Genomic DNA, 18,043 nt, shown 5'->3' with positions numbered 1-18,043 from the left:
GTTTTATCAGGAGAAGAGAACAAACATTAGTAATACCACTCCAGTGGTGAAATTGAAAAGAAAAACACCTCAATGGGGCATTAAGCTTCAGTTATATCTGATAGAAGTCGCATGAAAAAGACGCCTTGCGCACACAGCCTCACATGTATACTGTATGGAGACAAATGGTCATGAATATGAATACAAATTGTTTTCATTTTCTCAGTGACACTTTCCCCTTTGTATGGGAGAAATCCTAATCTCAATTATTGTTCAGACCAGGGATCCCCAACCTGTAGCTCGGGAGCCACATGTGGCTCACGATCTCATGAATTGTGGCTCGCAGCTGTCTAATAGCTTGGTGCATTAGCTCCAGGTCTAGCAAAGAGCTATGAAGAGTGCATCTCAAAATGGTGAACTTTGTGAGTAGTCCGGCACAGAAGAGCAGATCTGGATGCACATATACTGGTCTTAGGGGTTTAGAGCTAATTTAAGGATGGTGTGCTGGAGAGAGGATGAAACTACCAGTCAGAGGAGGTCCTTGAAGCTGGATACGACAGTGTGGTGGGAGTGCTTGATGGGAAAATGCTGAATGGGGATTGTGGGAACTGTTGGATCTTGGTATACTGCTTCTGTGGAAAAGCTTTAGCTGTCATTATACCCATAATTGGTTTCCATTAATGTGAGGGAGTGTGGGAGCTGGATTTGGCTCTCGACCATCTCTAAAAGTTGACCATGGCTCGCGACCCTCACAGCTGGATGTGGCTCGCGACACGCTCTCAGAGCTGGATGTGGCTCACGACCCTCTCTCAGAGCTGGATGTGGCTCTCAAGATCAAAAAGGTTGGGGACCACTGGTTTAGACCATGTTCAAAATGGGATCAAGTAATGAACAAGTTCATCAGCTGATTGTTGCTATAACTGCGCTAGCAAAAAAAATCTCATTCAGCCATTACATAGCGAATAGATTGATTTTTCAGTCATTCTTCTACTGGAATGTAAGCCCCTTCATGACATATGATGATAAACTATAAATGAAAATGCAATTTAATTGTATATGATGCTCCAATTTTATGTTCATGGGACCTTTATTTATACACTTATTCTTCTGAACAGCACTGTCCTCTATGAATGCTGCCCTGGATACATGAAAATGAATGGTCAACAAGGATGTCCTGCAGGTACAGTATGACGATTATTAAGTTCAGCCTCACACTTTCTATTGGATCATCTCGCTTTTCATTTATTGCTAGAAACATTTCTAAACTTGTTGTAATATCTAACTAGTTCACTAGCACTGAAGTCACAATCTTGGAAGTCATGAAGGTCCTATCATTAACATTCCATGGTGACTCAGTCTTTCCACCCTAGATACATACCTACAGAATTACCAAATCATTTCTTGCAAAAATCCAGCAAATGGGAATTTATGAATGATTAGTGGGCACCTTTCCACTTTTTCTTCCTTTGTATAAGTTGCCAGAAATATTCTTTAAAGGCAAAACAATATGCCCTTTACTTGAATGAGCACTCCTAACTAGTGATGAGCGAATCGCATTGTTGCTCGGTTGGTCTCCGAGTATTTTGACGTGCTTGGAGATTTAGTTTTCGTCGTCTTGGCTGCATGTTTTGCGACTTGTAGACAGGCTGAATACATGTGGGAATGCCCTAACAAACAGGCATTCCGCACATGTATTCAAGCTGTCTAGCAGTCGCAAATCATGCAGTTGGGACGACGAAAACTAAATCTCCGAGCACGCCAAAATACTCGGAGATTTAGTTTTCGTAGTCTCAGCTGCATGATTTGCGACTGCTAGGCAGCTTGAATACATGTGAGGAATGCCTGTTTGTTAGGGAATTCCCACATGTATTCATCCTGTCTACAAGTCGCAAATCATGCAGATAAGATGACGAAAATTAAATCTCCGAGCCAAAATACTCAGAGGACGCCCGAGCACCGAGTATACACACTCATCACTACTAACACACTGACCAAACACGAATGAAACTTGGATCCAAAATACTGATGAACAATCTTTCGCATTTTTACTTGCAAGAAAATTCACGGTGTGAACGAGGCTTTACTGATGGATATCTAATTAAAAGTTGTTGTTTTTTTGTTTTACATTTTTCAAAATCAGTTGCTCCTATTGACAATGTGTATGGCACTCTTGGAATTGTGGGAGCCACATCAACACAAGACTACTCTGATCGATCAGACCTGAGGAAGGAGATTGAAGGAGTTGGTTCCTTTACCTTCTTTGCACCGAGTAACGATGCGTGGGACTTGCTGGATCCTGTAAGCACATTGATTGGTTCCAATGATAACATTAAGAATAATAACAATGACAAAATGCAATTTTTGAACAAATTTTTTTGGATTTATATTTTAGGAAATTCGCTCATCACTGCTGAGCAATGTGAATATCGAATTGCTGAATGCTCTGCATTACCACATGCTTGATAAGAGAATGCTGACCAAAGATCTTAAAAATGGATTGACTCTTACCTCCATGTTCAACGATCAGCCTCTTCTGATAAACCACTATACTAACGGGGTAAGCGCAACATCATCGTTCTTACATCATTTCTAGTGCATTAATAATTTGGTAATAATATCCAATATAAATTCTGTGATCTTTAAATTTTTACATCTTAAAAGAATGTAATGAAATACAGGAAAGATGTATATCTTTGTACCGTGTTAGCCAGTGGATAGAAAAATATTCAGGATTGAGAGTCCTCAGTAGTTGATACCTTTTAATGGCTAACTGAAAAGATGGTAATACATTGCAAGCTTTCGAGACTACTCAGGTCTCTTCATCAGGCTAGACTAATACAAAATCTGAAGTCACATATTTATGCACAATACAGCCTAGAAAAAATGCATTTTTTCTAGGCTGTATTGTGCATAAATATGTGACTTCAGATTTTGTATTAGTCTAGCCTGATGAAGAGACCTGAGTAGTCTCGAAAGCTTGCAATGTATTACCATCTTTTCAGTTAGCCATTAAAAGGTATCAACTACTGAGGACTCTCAATCCTGAATATTTTTGTAATGAAATACTGTTTATGGTAAATGTATTTTTTTACAAACTTTTAGCAATTTTTTAAAATTTATTTTCCATGTTACACTCTCTATTAAAAAAAATAAGAACTTATTTTCACTCTGGCCACTGGGACTTTTCTAGGCTCATACTTCCTGTTCTTTCAGGAAATCCACATGCACATTGGCAGCAAAAGACAGACTCAGACCCCATTTTTTTGTGGATTGTGTGCTATCTACAGTATATAGAGGTGTTATCTGTTATTGTATTACTGTGAGTCTTCTGAACTGTGATCTGTAAAGAAAAGTATAAATTTAAAAAAGCCCCATGTGACATGGCATCCGCAGTCTATTCCAGACAAAATTGGGCTTTAGAATTTAATTGATGCCCTTTCCTTTCCAAGCCTTGACTTGTGAATAAATAGTAGTTTTTCACCACATATGGGGTATTGACGTTCCCTAGGAGAAATTGCACAACAAAACTTACTGACCATTTTCTCCTGTTACTCTCGTGAACATGTAAAATTTGGGGCTCCAGCAACATTTTTGTGGGAAAACAAACATTTTTGTCTTTCAGAGGGCACAAGAGTGCTCGGCAGAGCGAGCATTCCTGTATATGGGAGTTGGGTGAGATAGCTGCTGGCGGTATGATTGGCTGAGCCATCATTTGGCTGAATGTTATCTAAAGTGTAAGGGAGTCTCAAGAGTCCTCTCATTAGGGTTATAAAGTGGATAAGTAATTAAAGCTCTATAGTACTGCTGGAGGGCTAGATAATATAGGGTAGTATGTGTGATGTCATAGGTGACTGGATACTCCACCTCCAGCAGGGCAAATTTCTATGACACCCGTGACCCTGGATACACCGCCTCCAGCAGGGCGAATTTAAACAATGAAACGTGAAACCGGATACACCGCCTCCAGCAGGCGAATTTCAATAGTTACACGTGTATCTGGATACACCGCCTCCAGCAGGGCGAATTTACAGAGATAAGGGAAACACCAGGGAAACCGATACAATGGAGGGCCCTGCAATAGGGAATGGGGACGTGGAGACCTCCTGCAGTCCCCTGAGTCAGAGTCTCTACACTCCTGACGGTCCCTAGGCAGGTTCCGCACCTGGCGACGAGCAGGATACCTAAAAACCCTAGCTCGCCCTGCACCTATCCCTTTCTAATGAATTGGACGGTGCAGAAACTAATCCCACCACTGCACTAAAACACACATAAGGAAAGTTACAAACAGTGAAAAACCACTTAGCCTTGCTCTGTTGCTATTGCTCTGAGCAACAGAGTCCAGCACCTGAGTGCAGCTTTCCTCCTGAATAGCTGCTACTTCACCAAAGCTTTCTCAGAGCTGCAAGGAACTCCTCACTGTTGCTCTTTCCACACCAGAACTCTGACTGAGCTGCAAGGAACTCTTCTCTAGCTCCTTCCTCCACCAAGGATGGTTGGAAGTGATCAATATCACCAACAGTGAGTGAGACCACCTGACTCTCCTTTATAGGCAAGCGCCAGAGCAATCACACCTGCTAGTGATTCCCATGTAATACTAGCCACCACCGGGGGCAAAACTAGAACTAAAGACACCACTGTGTAATGACCACCGGGGGCAAAACTAACTTTAAGCAAACAGCTTAAAGAAAAAAAAGGTTACATGTGCTTTTATCTGTCACAATCCAGCATGGATCGTGACAGTATGTTTGCATGTTTTCTGTTATGCTTGAAAGGAGGGGCTGTACTCCATGACTTCCTGAAGAAGGTAATTCTATAACATTTATTTTTCCATTGACTCCCATTTAATTTTAGCTACCATAAAACACATGTTCTGCTGCACTGTCTGTACATACAATTAAGGAAAGAACTGGTTTTCTGTAATATGGCTGCCCCCAAAGAACTTAAAGGGGTGTTCCCATCTCCAAGATCCTATCCTAATATGTATCAGGTGTAATAATAATATTAGCGGATATGTCCAATTAAAAATATAGCATTTCTTCTGATTTGCAATGTTGCTTACCCCATATGCAGGGCATTGCAGTAGCTTAGGTATCCATGATCATGACCACTAATAACTGTCACTACATGAGTGGTCGTAACTCTGGCTACCTACGGAACTATGGATACTGCAATGCTCTGCACATGGGGTAAGTGACATAGCTATTCTGATGAACTATACTACATTTCTAAATTGAACTATTTGCAATTATTATTATTAATACACCTACTATATATTGGGATAAGATACTGGAGATGGGAATACCCTTTTTATAAAAAAAAGGGGCAACACTTTTTAAAAATAACAAATTTTAAGCTTCAACACTGTTACAAATAAATAGCCAACCTAAAATATAATACATGAAAAAATCCCTTTAATGTCATTGTCCTATATTAGTAGTTTTGAAGATTGCTGTACTTTTGCAGTCTGTAACCTCCTTGTCTTCTTTCTTTTATTGCAGATTGTTACAGTAAATTGCGCAAGAGTTATCCATGGAAACCAGGTTGCCACCAACGGTGTGGTTCATGTGATTGATCGTGTTGTGACAGCTGTGGGAAACACCATTGAGGACTTTGTTGATTCTGAAGATGATTTGTCGTCTCTTAGGGTAGGTTTCCTAAAGTAAATATAGCAAGCGCGATGCTCAAGTATCCCTGGGGCTACATCATTCACTTAGATTATTTCTTAATGTCTAGTTTGTAGACTTTTACATGTGTGTTTAGTAAGGATGTACCTGGTTCACCTTAAATTCATCAGCTCTTCATGGAACATTAAATGTGTAGAGGAAGAAAGCTTGAACTTGTAGGTCTTGTAAGTAAAATAGTTGACACTTATAAGGATTTCATTCTCATTATGCTGATTTTGGTGGGTGTTGTTCCATGAAGAGTGGGGTGCCAATCGTTATGCAAAGAATATTAAAATATAATTTATTAACTTTTTAGGCAGCTGCTATTGCTTCAAATGTATTGGAAAAGCTTGGAAAATCTGGACATTATACTCTATTTGCTCCAACTGATGAAGCTTTTGAGAAGCTTCCAAAAAATGTTCTTGAGAGAATTATGTCTGACAAAAAGGCAGCTGAGGGTAAGTGTAATACAGAATAGGGGAGATAGCAAGGTCAAGGGTCAGCTCTGGGAAACCTAGGCAGATGCCAAAGACCTTTGGACATGTGGGCAAAGGCATTGAGATCATCGAAAACTACTACACTTGTCAAGCCAATAATGAAGAAGACATGTGACCCAATGGCCCTCTGTTACCCAATGGCCACCATACAACTTGCACTCTTAGGCTAGTTTCACATTTGCATCTATGTGTGCAGCGCATCATCCGCAACCGCATGCAAAAACACATGACGGCAGAAAAACACTGCCTTTGCATGGGTTTTTTGCATGCGTTTGCATTTTTTCAGAGCATGTGTTCAGAGAATTTCCTTGACATGAGCCACAACCAATGGGCGTGTCTCATTTCCCGGACATGATTATATGAAAAACACATGCGTTTCGAACGCATGTGTACGCATGTCCTTGCGTACACATGCGTTCCCATAGACAGTAATGCGTTTATTTGACGCATTCCATCTGCAAGCAAGCATCCGCGGAAATTTGACGCCTCAAAAAATGCAACATGTTGTGTTAGCCGTGCCCCGCCGCACACTGTGAAACAATGCATGTGTAAGCATCCACAGGCGAATGCATGCAAACGCATGTCCCTGCATACACCATGTTAAAGATATGTACACTGGACACATGCGGATGAAACGCTGCGTCCACAGACACAAATGTGAAAGCAGCCTTATATAGAAAATAGATGATCCACTTTATTTGTTCTTGCAACCATATTTATTAATTGTAATGGCCAATCAGGATTGTGAAGTTATTTGAAATGTAACTTTTTTCTCATAAGCAATTTCAGGATTACGGTAGCCCTGTGTATATTATGACAAACTGTTATATTTATACTAGAAACTGAAATGAAGAACATCATTAATAAATTATTGTAACAAAATAAGTTCTTTGTCCATAATTCTTTATATATATTTTACAGCTTTGGTTAACTTCCACATCTTGGACTCCGTCCAGTGTTCTGAGGCCATAATGGGTGGAGGAGTTTTCGATACCCTGGAAGGAAGCCCTCTTCAGATTGGATGTGATGGTGACAGCTTGACTGTGAATGGCAAGAAGCTTGTGAACAGGAAGGATATCGTCACAACCAATGGAGTAATTCACTTGATTGACGAGGTTCTTATCCCTGATTCTGGTAAGTATTAAGCCTTTAATGTGAAATAAACATACTGCAGGAGAATACACTGCAACACGGTTTGATTAAATTCCAGTTTACCCATTCGACTCTAATACATCAGTTTATTGTCATTAGTACATACGACAATGTTTAAAGGGTACATGTCATATGAAAAAATGCTATGGCAATACAGATATGGGGTTAATCTGTAGCTTATTTGTGTCCTGAATCAGTGCAGCCACCACACTAAAAAATGGGCTACTGGGAGGAAATATAATTTGACCCTTCAGGGAACCTCGGGCTTTGAGTCATAAAGGCGCAGCTTCAGTATGGAGGATGAAACCATGGCTCGGCACTCACTGACAGCCGGCTGTAAAGTGCATCAGTGAGTGATGACTGAAGCCGCACTGAATGTGCCTCTATGACTGAAATCCTCAGCCTGCCGGGAGGAATAAAGATAGTTTTCTCCCAGTATTTAGGCTCAGAGTGTGGTGGCCGCATGGCTTCAGAATGCTGTCAACCTGCGGATTAACCCAATATCTGCAAGTTAATAGCGTTTTTTCACTTGACCCATTCCTTTTCAGGCCTTTTGCATGCAGGAAAGCCATGTGCAAGGACCCTGTATGACAGTTTCATATAGTAACGCCATAGTGTGCCTACAATACAAAATAAGACGCATTGCTTCCAGGTGGGATTGAGAGCAATATGAAATGTGCTAGAACGTGCGACAATTTTAGTTTGCTCACAAAACTTGTATCAATATTAAAAAAAAAAAACCCTTCCATATGAAATCGGAGGCATCTGAAGGTGCAGAATGGGGTCATAAAACTCGGATATTCACTTCAGTTAAAGAAATGTAACACAGTTATCATAAATAAATGAAACCTTATGTTTCGCCATCATTTTGTATTAATACTTTCAGCAAAGCAAGTCCTGGAACTCGCAGGAAGCCAGCAGACCACTTTTACTGATCTCATGGCACAAATGGGACTGGCAGCCTCATTGAGACCTGAGACAGAATATACTCTCCTGGCTCCTTTAAATGACGCTTTCTCCGGTAAGTACAACATAACCTTTATACACAAAAGTAATAATGTAATGCAGAATGTCGCATAAATTAATGTTCTCTGAGGAATTCACTGTTATAAAATAGATAGGACAGTCCATAGTTGTCATTATTATTGAATTCAAAGGGATTCAAGAACAGGATAAAAAAATGACTATTTGAGAGAAAACACATTTTTGCTCTCATTTGGCTTGACAGATAATACTCATATCATCACCAGAGTTCAACATCCAGGATCAGAGTTTTCTCTGATCTCGGTCTTTGCTTCTGTCAGTCGCTTTCACTTACAGCTGTCCTACTTTGGGTGCCATGCAGGCACAAGCAATTTGTCTGATCAATAAATGCTGCAAAAATTGTATGCCCCTGCAAATTAAGTTCTGGATCTCAGCACTATGCATTTATAATAATCTATAATACATAAAAAAATAATTTATAATTTTTAATGTCCCTACTAAAGTCAAGTCCTGTTTATCAAATTTGAGCCTTCAGAGGTTTTTTCTGTAGCTTAAATAACAAATGTTCCAATTAACTATACATGTTCTACATTTCCGAATTTGTCTTCTTTCAACGGGCGAGGTGGTCGTGGCCATGGGTCACATCCATGCCCCACTACGGTACAGTAAAAGGGGGATGCTGGCTTAAAGATACGATCCTTAAGTATACCCCACTCCAGACCACGCGCTTGACATGGTTGGCCCAGATGCAATGAAGTACAGATGAATAAGCGAGACCAGAGTTTTAAAAATAAATTTTGCTTTACTGAAAAATTGATGAGAAGTATATACAGGGTGGGCCATTTATATGGATACACCTAAATAAAATGGGAATGGTTGGTGATCTCAACTTCCTGTTTGTGGCACATTAGTATATGGGAGGGGGGGATTTTTCAAGATGGGCAGTGACCATGGTGGCCATTTTGAAGTCGGCCATTTTGTATCCAACTTTATTTTTTCCAATGGGAAGAGGGTCATGAGACACATCAAACTTATTGAGAATTTCACAAGAAAAACAATGGTGTGCTTGGTTTTAACGTAACTTTATTCTTTCATGAGTTATTTACAAGTTTATAACCCCTTATAAAATGTGTTCAAAGTACTGCCCATTGTGGTGGATTGTCAATGCAACCCTCTTCTCCCACTCTTGACACACTGATAGCAACACCGCAGAAGAAATGCTAGCACAGGCTTCCAGTATCCGTTGTTTCAGATGCTGCACATCTCATATCTTCTGAGCATAGACAATTGCCTTTAGATCACCCCAAAGATAAAAGTCTAAGGGGGTCAGATCGGGAGACCTTGGTGGCAATTCAACTGGCCCACGATGACCAATCCACTTTCCAGGAAACTTTCATGTAGGAATGCTCAGACCTGACACCCATAATGGATTGTATGGTGTGGTATATGGGGTACAAAGATAGTGGGGCCATTCTTCATCAATGGAGCCCTAAATGCCACTGGATATCTGAAATCGCTACATGATGATGTGTTGCCCTCTTTATGCCCTGAAGATGGCACATTCCCTTAGTTTTTCCAGCAAGATGGTGCACCTCCACATTATGGGTGTCAGGTCCCAGTATTCCTACAAGGAATCTGACCCCCTTAGACTAGCATTTCTTCTGCGGTGTTGCTATCAGTGTGTCAAGAGTGGGAGAAGAGGGATGCATTGACAATCCAACACAATGGGCAGCACTTTGAACACATTTTATAAGTGGTCATAAACTTGTAAGTAACTCATGAAAGAATAAAGTTACATTAAAACCAAGCACACTATTGTTTTTCTTGTGAAATTCGCAATAAGTTTGATGTGTCACATGACCCTCTTCCCATTAAAAATAATAACGTTGGATCCAAAATGGCTGACTTCAAAATGGCTGCCATGGTCATCATCTTGAAAAGTTTCCCCCCTCACATATACTGATGTGTCAAAAGCAGGAAGCTGATATCACCAACCATTCCCATTTTATTTAGGTGTATCCATATAAATGGCCCACCCTGTACATCAGACAGCAGGCACAACACTTCAAGAATACTTCTGCACAATCCGGAGGCAGGAACTTCATGGTTACATGCAACGGTACTTTACTTTAGTTACATGTTGCATTAGACCAGCAAACCATTATGTGAACTTCCATCTTTCCTTCATGTCACCACTGGCTGAGGAGCGTCGCTATGACGCCTCACTAACATTCTCAAAGTCCAATTGATGTGGGCCACACGTTCCTTTGTGTGCCATTGCATCTTCGGTTATTCATATGATAACATTTGCCCAAGCTTGGCCATCTTCTCCTCTATGACCCTCAGGTCTGGCTACACTTCCACTTCTTATCTACAGATAATGTTTTCTGTAGGCCTACACTTGCCTGAGATATGGAATTCTTAAACTTAATCTTTGTTTACTTCAGAACATTCTATCCGAGTGTGATCTCCCTTCTTTGCACACATAACCCTTTTCAATGCAGGTCTGCTAACATTAGGACTATAGGTCCTTCTCTTTATTTCACTCTTCCCTATCTGCCTAAAAACAGGAACTGAGTTTCTTTTATCCATGTAGCTCCTCCCACCATGGGCTGTCTCCAATTGTTAGGCCTGTCCACTGGTTAGCTACGCGCTGCTGGCCACAAAATAGATGATACAGCATTTAGATCAGCACAATACACTATATAACCAGCATATCTTCAAGGGGGTGTACAAAGCTTCTCTAATCCTTTCCATTTGTGCTGAGTTACCACCTGTTGTTATGTGATTCAGGTTCCATACCTGGCAATTATTTCAAGAAAATGAAGCAGTTTTGTAAGGTTTTGTAAACCCTGCTTAAAAGTGAGGATCTTGTGGGGCATTCCTAAGTGGGCCTAAGTGTGCAGAAAACGTCTGAAGGTTCATAGGTGGGTCACAGGCCTTCACTTCAGACAATTCTGCATGTCAAATCTAATAATATTTCTCTAAGTGCTCTCCACTCCCTGTCCTGAGAGCCATGAAGACTGTAAGTCTTTAAACAAGGTCAATGTATAGCGAGAGGTGAGATGAATTCTTTTGAGTTGTGTCTTTTGGTAGATTTCTGACAACTCACAGAAGGTATAACTTTTAATTATTATTTTTCCAATGACACGTGCTTCTATTGTTACAGATGAAACATTGAGAATGGATCAACGTCTTCTCAAGCTGATTTTGCAGAATCACATTATCAAGGAAAAATTTGTCCTTAATGGTCTTTACAATGGACAGACACTCGAAACTCTTGGTGGAAAGGTTCTCAGAGTGTTTGTATACCGCACTGTAAGTATGTCCTATTATTACAGTCAATTTGAGCGGTATATTGAACATTGATGCATATCCATGACATTGGCCAGACAAGAGGGCTCTAGACCTTTCTTGCAAAGTATGCCAAGACAAAGCACTGTGTTCTAGGTGGCATTAAAGGATGCCTGACAGCACAATGACTGTTCAAACCAACCATGGCACTTTGTAAGGGACACATTCAGCCAAATACATCGCGTTTGCCCGAAATTTTTCTTTATTTAAGAATGCTAAAGAAATGTTTTGCTTGGTGTATCATTGGTGTGGCCAAGCATTTCAGTGCACCTTCCAATTTACTTGTTTTTCATCTATTTCTGCCCTCCCCTGACTTCACGTCTAGTCAGAGCTGTCAAGCAAGGAAGAAGGGGTCAAAGACAGATATAAAACACGTAGGTGTAAAGGGTCACTGAACTGCCCAGCCATGCCCAAGGTGCACTGAGCACTTCATTAAGATATTTGAATAAAAAAGCAATTTCTGGCAAATTCAACAATTGATTTGGAAAGTGAAGGTATGATTTTTATTATGGCTAAGGCCTCTTTCACACTTCAGTCTTTTTGCATCAGTCAAAATCCGTCAAAGTGTGTACAAAAACGGATCCGTTGCAGATTGCAAAAAACTGATGCACCGGATTCCTTTTTGTGACGGATCCGTCACAGCAGCTAGTGTATGAAATTTAATGGAATAGAACTCTGGAAGAGAGAGAGAGATTTTCTGTGCCAGAACGGTTTTTGGGGTTAAATTAAATGAATGGAAATTCTTCCGGGCATGCTCAGTTTAAAAAACGGATTCCATCACTGGATTCCATTATGTGACGAACGGCGACAGATCCACCACCCATAGACGTCCATTCTAGCAGATGAAGGACGGCGACGGATCCGTCAATGCCCATCTTTTCGACGCAGACAAGAACGTTACTATGCCCATTGTATCCAGATGACGGACGCTGAAATGCCGACGGATCCGTCAAATGATGGATGAAATGGACGGCCATCTGTTGAAATCCGTCGCTAATGCAAGTCTATGAGAAAAAAACAACAGATCCGTTTTTTTTCAAGAAAAGGGCGGATTTCGACAGACATCAAAAGACTGAAGTGTGAAGGAGGCCTAAGCCCTTTACAATGTGCTGGTTTGAACAGTCATTTGGTTGTGTCAGACTCCTTTCAAAGGGTTATTCAGCTACATAATATGTAGTTAAATGTACTCAAATTTGTAACATTTGCAGTTTACTATCATACTGTACTTGATGTCTGGAAGGTGCCCCAATTTTCAGCTAAAAGGTCGAGTAAAGGTCCAGGCATGTCCTCTTCAGTGTTTTACTGCATCTGCACATTATCTTTTCAATAGCTAAGCCAGAACCTTCACTTTCCATACATCAGCTGTAAGAGAGAGACTTTGGAAATTAATCAGGTAGCCATGCTCCTTCAAACATACTTCGGGTCACAATCTGACAGAGGAAATTCTGCAGAGCACAAACCAGAAAAGTAGTGGACCAGAGGTTATAGCTGAAGATCAGGTCAGCTCTTAGATCTGAAGCATATTAGTAAGTTCAATCGCCATACTGTTTTAAGCACATTAAAAGAGTTTAACTATGAGAACAAGATACTACAGACTGCGTTCAGCTATCTCCAGTAATCCCATAGATAAAGAAGGGTGCAGTGGAGCACATGCTCAACCTCTACATCATTAGTACAAGGCTCTGCAGAACCTCATTCTTGGGATTGATGGGAGTCCCAGTGGTCAAACTCCCCTATAGGCCCGTGCTCATAGCAGCAAGTCACACAACGAGCAGATGTTACACCCCTACTCAGTACCTAAGGGAGAAGGATAAATGGCATGTGACACTTACAGAATGGACTGGTACAGATTTCAGTTTTCTGTCCTAAGAGCTACAATGTGCAGTAAACTACTGGCATCAAGCCCAGTTTTTAATGTTTTTAAATTAATTTTCAATGACATCACTTCTACCTTAATACAAACTACCAGGGATTGTCTACCCACTGTCTCTAACATCATGTCCTCCCTCTGTCTGAAACTGAATCTCTCCAAAACTACTAACCTACATTTATTTGATATTGAAATTGCCATTGGTTGGGTCAACCATAACTCCCAAGCAACTCTTATCCATTCTCGTCAGAACTATTGCAACTCTCCATTAATTGGCCTCTAACCAAACTTTCTCCTCTCAAATCCATCCTGAATGGGGCAACCAGGGTTGTATTCCTGTCCATCCACTACACTGATGCCTCTATCCTGTGCCAGTCATTGCACTGTTTGCACTTTAACTACAGAATACAATACAAATTCATTTTGCTCTCCTCTGAAATTCGAACTTCGCACCTCCCTTTTCAAGACCACTCATGCTGCGTCAGTTTTCTGGAATGCACTACACCGAACGATGCAAATAATACCTAGCTCCCACGGTTTAAGAGTGCTTTAAACACCTTAGACAATTTACTAACCTAACCCTTTCCTATTCCCACTTCCAAACTTTTTCTCAGTATCTGGTCTCTCTTATTCTTCAGTCTCTACACCATCCATGGATCCAATAGCAACTGGTGATTGCACATAGATAGATACTGGCAGATGCCTGGTTCATGCAGCTATATATCATATCATACAGCCTATTTATTATAATGATGGCTGCAGTATACATGACATGCACATTCTACTTATTGTGTCCCCCACCTATTTCGTTAGAGATTGTAAGCTTGTTAGCAAGAACCTCACTCCTGTAACTGTCGAATTATGTGTAACTTTGTGATGTTTTTATTGTATCTTCATGTCTCCATGTAAGTGTAAATATGTTGGTGCTCTATAAATAAAACGATTATTATTATTCTTAGGCTGTTTGCATTGAAAATTCCTGCATGCTTCGTGGAAGCAAAGAGGGAAGAAATGGTGCCATTCACACATTCCGGGAGATAATCAAACCCGCTGAGAAGTCATTCTTTGATATCCTCAGCCTTGATAAACGCTTTAGGTAAATATCTATATATATTTCATGATATGTAAAGCCTATACTTTATAATAGTATTTTCTATGCCATCTCTCTTCCATTATTATAGCCTGCACCCTTACTTCCATTTTTGCAAGCTTATATTAATGGCATATATTTCATTGATCTTGCTGAGCTTGTTCCCTGATGCTGTAAGGTCATCTCACTTGCTCAAAGAATTTATGATCCATGTTGGAGTGCAACTTTGTTTATTTGTTAAAAATAAGCAACCCCGAACTGTGAAGAGAGAGAGAGATTTCCCAGCTCCAAAGTTCGGGTGTTCAATGATTTTATTGCAGTTCTGGTTCTGGTTGAAGTTTGTGGAAGAGTTCTGGTACTCGAACCGAACTTTTGAGTAAATTTTGGTCGGGTACCAGAACTTGATCTTCCCTGAATCCGTTAATCCATATTGTTGATTGATTGTAAGTAAGTAAGTTAAATTAGTGGTTGATCTAAGCACAAACTTTCCTATTTATTTAGACCTACAACACAATAGAGCTCTCACAAATCACTTAACCATGTACTCAATGTCTCTATTCTCCGTCTCCTAGTCACAGGAGATATTTTCCCGAACAAAAGCCCTTCTTCTAATAATAATTTCAAATCCTTCCCTGCTACACTAAGAAACCCTGCAAATCTTTTCATGTCTTTGATACCTTTTAACTGTGCACTCTGAAACTGACGGTCAGTGAACAAACTCTCCTACATCAATGACTTTTTCCTTTAAAGCTCCCTTAACTTTCTGGCTTTTACTGATTTCTGGATCCAGCAGTCGGACACCACTGCCGCTCTTGCTCTCTCATAAGGTGGTCTACATTTTTCTCACTCCCCTAGTCCTGAGCATAGACAAGTTGGAGGTGTTGGACTGCTCTTTTCATTAAGCTGTACTTTTAAGTTTACACCCCCACTATCCTGACTTATCCTACCTTCTTTTGAAGTCTACACTGTCAGACTTTTCTGGCCCTTCTACCGACAAGATGGTGGTTGTGCATCGCCCTCCGGGCCGCTCCCGTCAATTTTTCGATCACTTTTGCCACCTGGCTTCGACACTTTCTATCCTATGACATTCCCACTCTCAGAATGGATGAGTTTAACATTCCTATTCATGATGTCCTCTCCCCAGCTGACGCTCATCTTTTATCTCTAACCTCTTCTCTTGGCTTTTCCCAGCTTACTAATTCTCCTACGCATGAAGACGGGAATACACAGGACCTGATCATCTTCCATGCATGATTTTACTAATTCCTCTCTCCCATTCTCTGACCACAGTCTTCTTTCATTTTCTGTCATGAACTGTCACTCTGCTCAGGACACCCCCACTTATCACGCTTATAGGAATATATGTGCATTTAATACCCAGAAACTTAAGAAGAATTTGTAGTCCTTATTGGCCTCAAGCTCTTCCCTCTCATGTCCTGACTCTGCTCTGAAGTATTTTAATGAAACACTGTTAGGGCAAGTTAGGATAGGATATGGGTTGAACTAGATGGACTTAAAGTCTCCCTTCAACCTTAATAACTATGTTACTATGTTACTGCAAAATGCCCTGGTTGAAGCTGCACCTCCTTCACATAGAACAACTTGGCACACATAGCGACCCTGGCAAATGCTGCATTTCATCTTCTTGGGAAATATTAAGCATGGGGGGTGAGCTGCTTCTATTTAGCTGTTGAATCATAAATGGAGCTTTGTGCTCAGAACAGAAAGGATTTAAGTTCTTTCACCTGTTTCATCGTTTGCTGACTTTTTGATCCATAGATTATAGTGGCAATATCAATTTACCTATTTTTCTCATAAGTTCATTAAAAACGATTCAGAAATGTGGAAAATTGCCCAACACGTCTCAGTGGGTAGCTAATCAGCAAACTGCAAAACTGGTAAAAACTCCTTTCATCTCTTGCCAGGAGCCTCAAATTTACTACAGTATATACAGAATTTTGCTATGCATTAGCCATGTAATAACATTTTCCTCATTATTATACAATTTAGCTAAAGTGGGAGGACATAGTTGTTTCTAAAGGGTCAATTAGCTAGAGAAGAACATAGCCACATCTAAAGTATTATTCCGGGTTCACATAGTGTAAACACAGCCCATTCAATGCATAGCATTGACGGGCTGAGTTAGCGCTATAGCATAACGCGATATGCGTTATGCTATACTGCTAGCACTGATACTTCATCAGCACTTGCAGTGATGGAGCCTCAGATGCTGCAGGCCGCGTCCGAGGCTCCATCAGTGAATAACAGCATGTCGCGAACATATGCCGCTTTATGGCATGCGTCGCGATGCGCCACATAATGGGGGTCTATGGCGGCATTAACGGACTGCGTTACACCGCGTTATACCGCAGTGTAACACAGTCCGTTTAACGGACTGCCATAACGCAGTGTGACCCCAGCCTTAATCTGCTAAAGAGGATATTGCTGATTCTGAATCATTATTTTGGGCTTCTCTCTACATACTAACAGAGCCAGAATCAAACATAGCTGCCTGATGAGAAGGCTGTAACAGGTTTACCTCTGTTGTTACGGTTTCTAATGTCTTCCATAATACATAGCAATCCGTATTAAATTGCTGTCAATGCAACCACATCCAGCATGATGTAAAACAGTAGCACAGATCTTTCCTGTGTTTACTTGCAGTACAGAGTATTTGCCAACACAGTGGTGTCTTCTAGTTCAGAAGCAGAGAGGCTCACAAAGCTGTTAAACTAGTGAGACAGTGGAGAACCAGCTCCAGCTGACTCCTGACTCCCTGCCTTTGTTTTATACTTGAGGTTTAACAAAAAGTGCGTACTTGTGCAGTGTCCAACCCGCAGCGGCTAGTTGTTACAGCATAGTGGATGGGATTTCAAGAAATCCCATGTCCACTATGCATCCAGAGACACCTGCGGAGAAGGATATACAGTGCATCTCTCCAGACTGCAGCATGTAAATTTCTCTTGCGGAGACTCTAGTCTCTGCAAGATAAATTTCACCCATACAATGTATTGGACGCGGTGACTCTTCATAGTTCAGTGAACACATGCGGATTCACCTGTGTTCAATAGACGGCAGCGCTTTACACGCAGCAAACACGCACTGCATCCAAAGCGCTGCCACTTCCGGATCATCTGCACATACCCTTATGGTCTTCTGCAATATTTGTAACTACATTATTGTAATTCTTTTACACAATGTTTCTTATATTTGCCACACCACATTGCAAGAAATGTTTAGTATGATTCCATCGGTAATAGCTTAACAGACTCCATATTACACACTAAATGCATAAATCATGTTAATTGAAAGAAAAGTGCACATGACTATGGAGCCCGAGCTCTGCTCTCATGGAAAAGTATTTCATTTCACTTAAGTAAAGGTTTAGTACATGAGGTCATGTGCTGGAAAAGATACCTCCTAATTTAATTCTGCCGATTGGGCAGTTTTCGTT

General features: G+C 40.7%; 1 protein-coding gene across 4 annotated transcripts in view; it reads left to right on the top strand.

Annotated features, from left to right (window-relative positions):
- The window catches only part of POSTN (periostin), a 93,834-nt gene that overhangs the window by 37,744 nt on the left and 38,047 nt on the right, over positions 1-18,043 (top strand). For all 4 annotated transcript variants that reach the window (XM_073583257.1, XM_073583254.1, XM_073583255.1 and 1 more), the window contains exons 3-11: positions 1,095-1,159; positions 2,120-2,277; positions 2,372-2,536; positions 5,478-5,624; positions 5,959-6,100; positions 7,061-7,273; positions 8,178-8,312; positions 11,445-11,593; positions 14,459-14,595. In XM_073583257.1, the coding sequence (XP_073439358.1) occupies positions 1,095-1,159; positions 2,120-2,277; positions 2,372-2,536; positions 5,478-5,624; positions 5,959-6,100; positions 7,061-7,273; positions 8,178-8,312; positions 11,445-11,593; positions 14,459-14,595 (1,311 nt within the window). The remainder of the gene's footprint in view (positions 1-1,094; positions 1,160-2,119; positions 2,278-2,371; positions 2,537-5,477; positions 5,625-5,958; positions 6,101-7,060; positions 7,274-8,177; positions 8,313-11,444; positions 11,594-14,458; positions 14,596-18,043) is intronic.

This window comes from Dendrobates tinctorius, unplaced genomic scaffold (genome assembly GCF_039654945.1).
Source record: "Dendrobates tinctorius isolate UK_male_01 unplaced genomic scaffold, ASM3965494v1 ptg000075l, whole genome shotgun sequence".
NCBI classification, from domain to species: domain Eukaryota; kingdom Metazoa; phylum Chordata; class Amphibia; order Anura; family Dendrobatidae; genus Dendrobates; species Dendrobates tinctorius.
The sequence above is the reverse complement of the archived record's forward strand: the minus strand, read 5'-3'. Positions and strand labels throughout refer to the sequence as shown.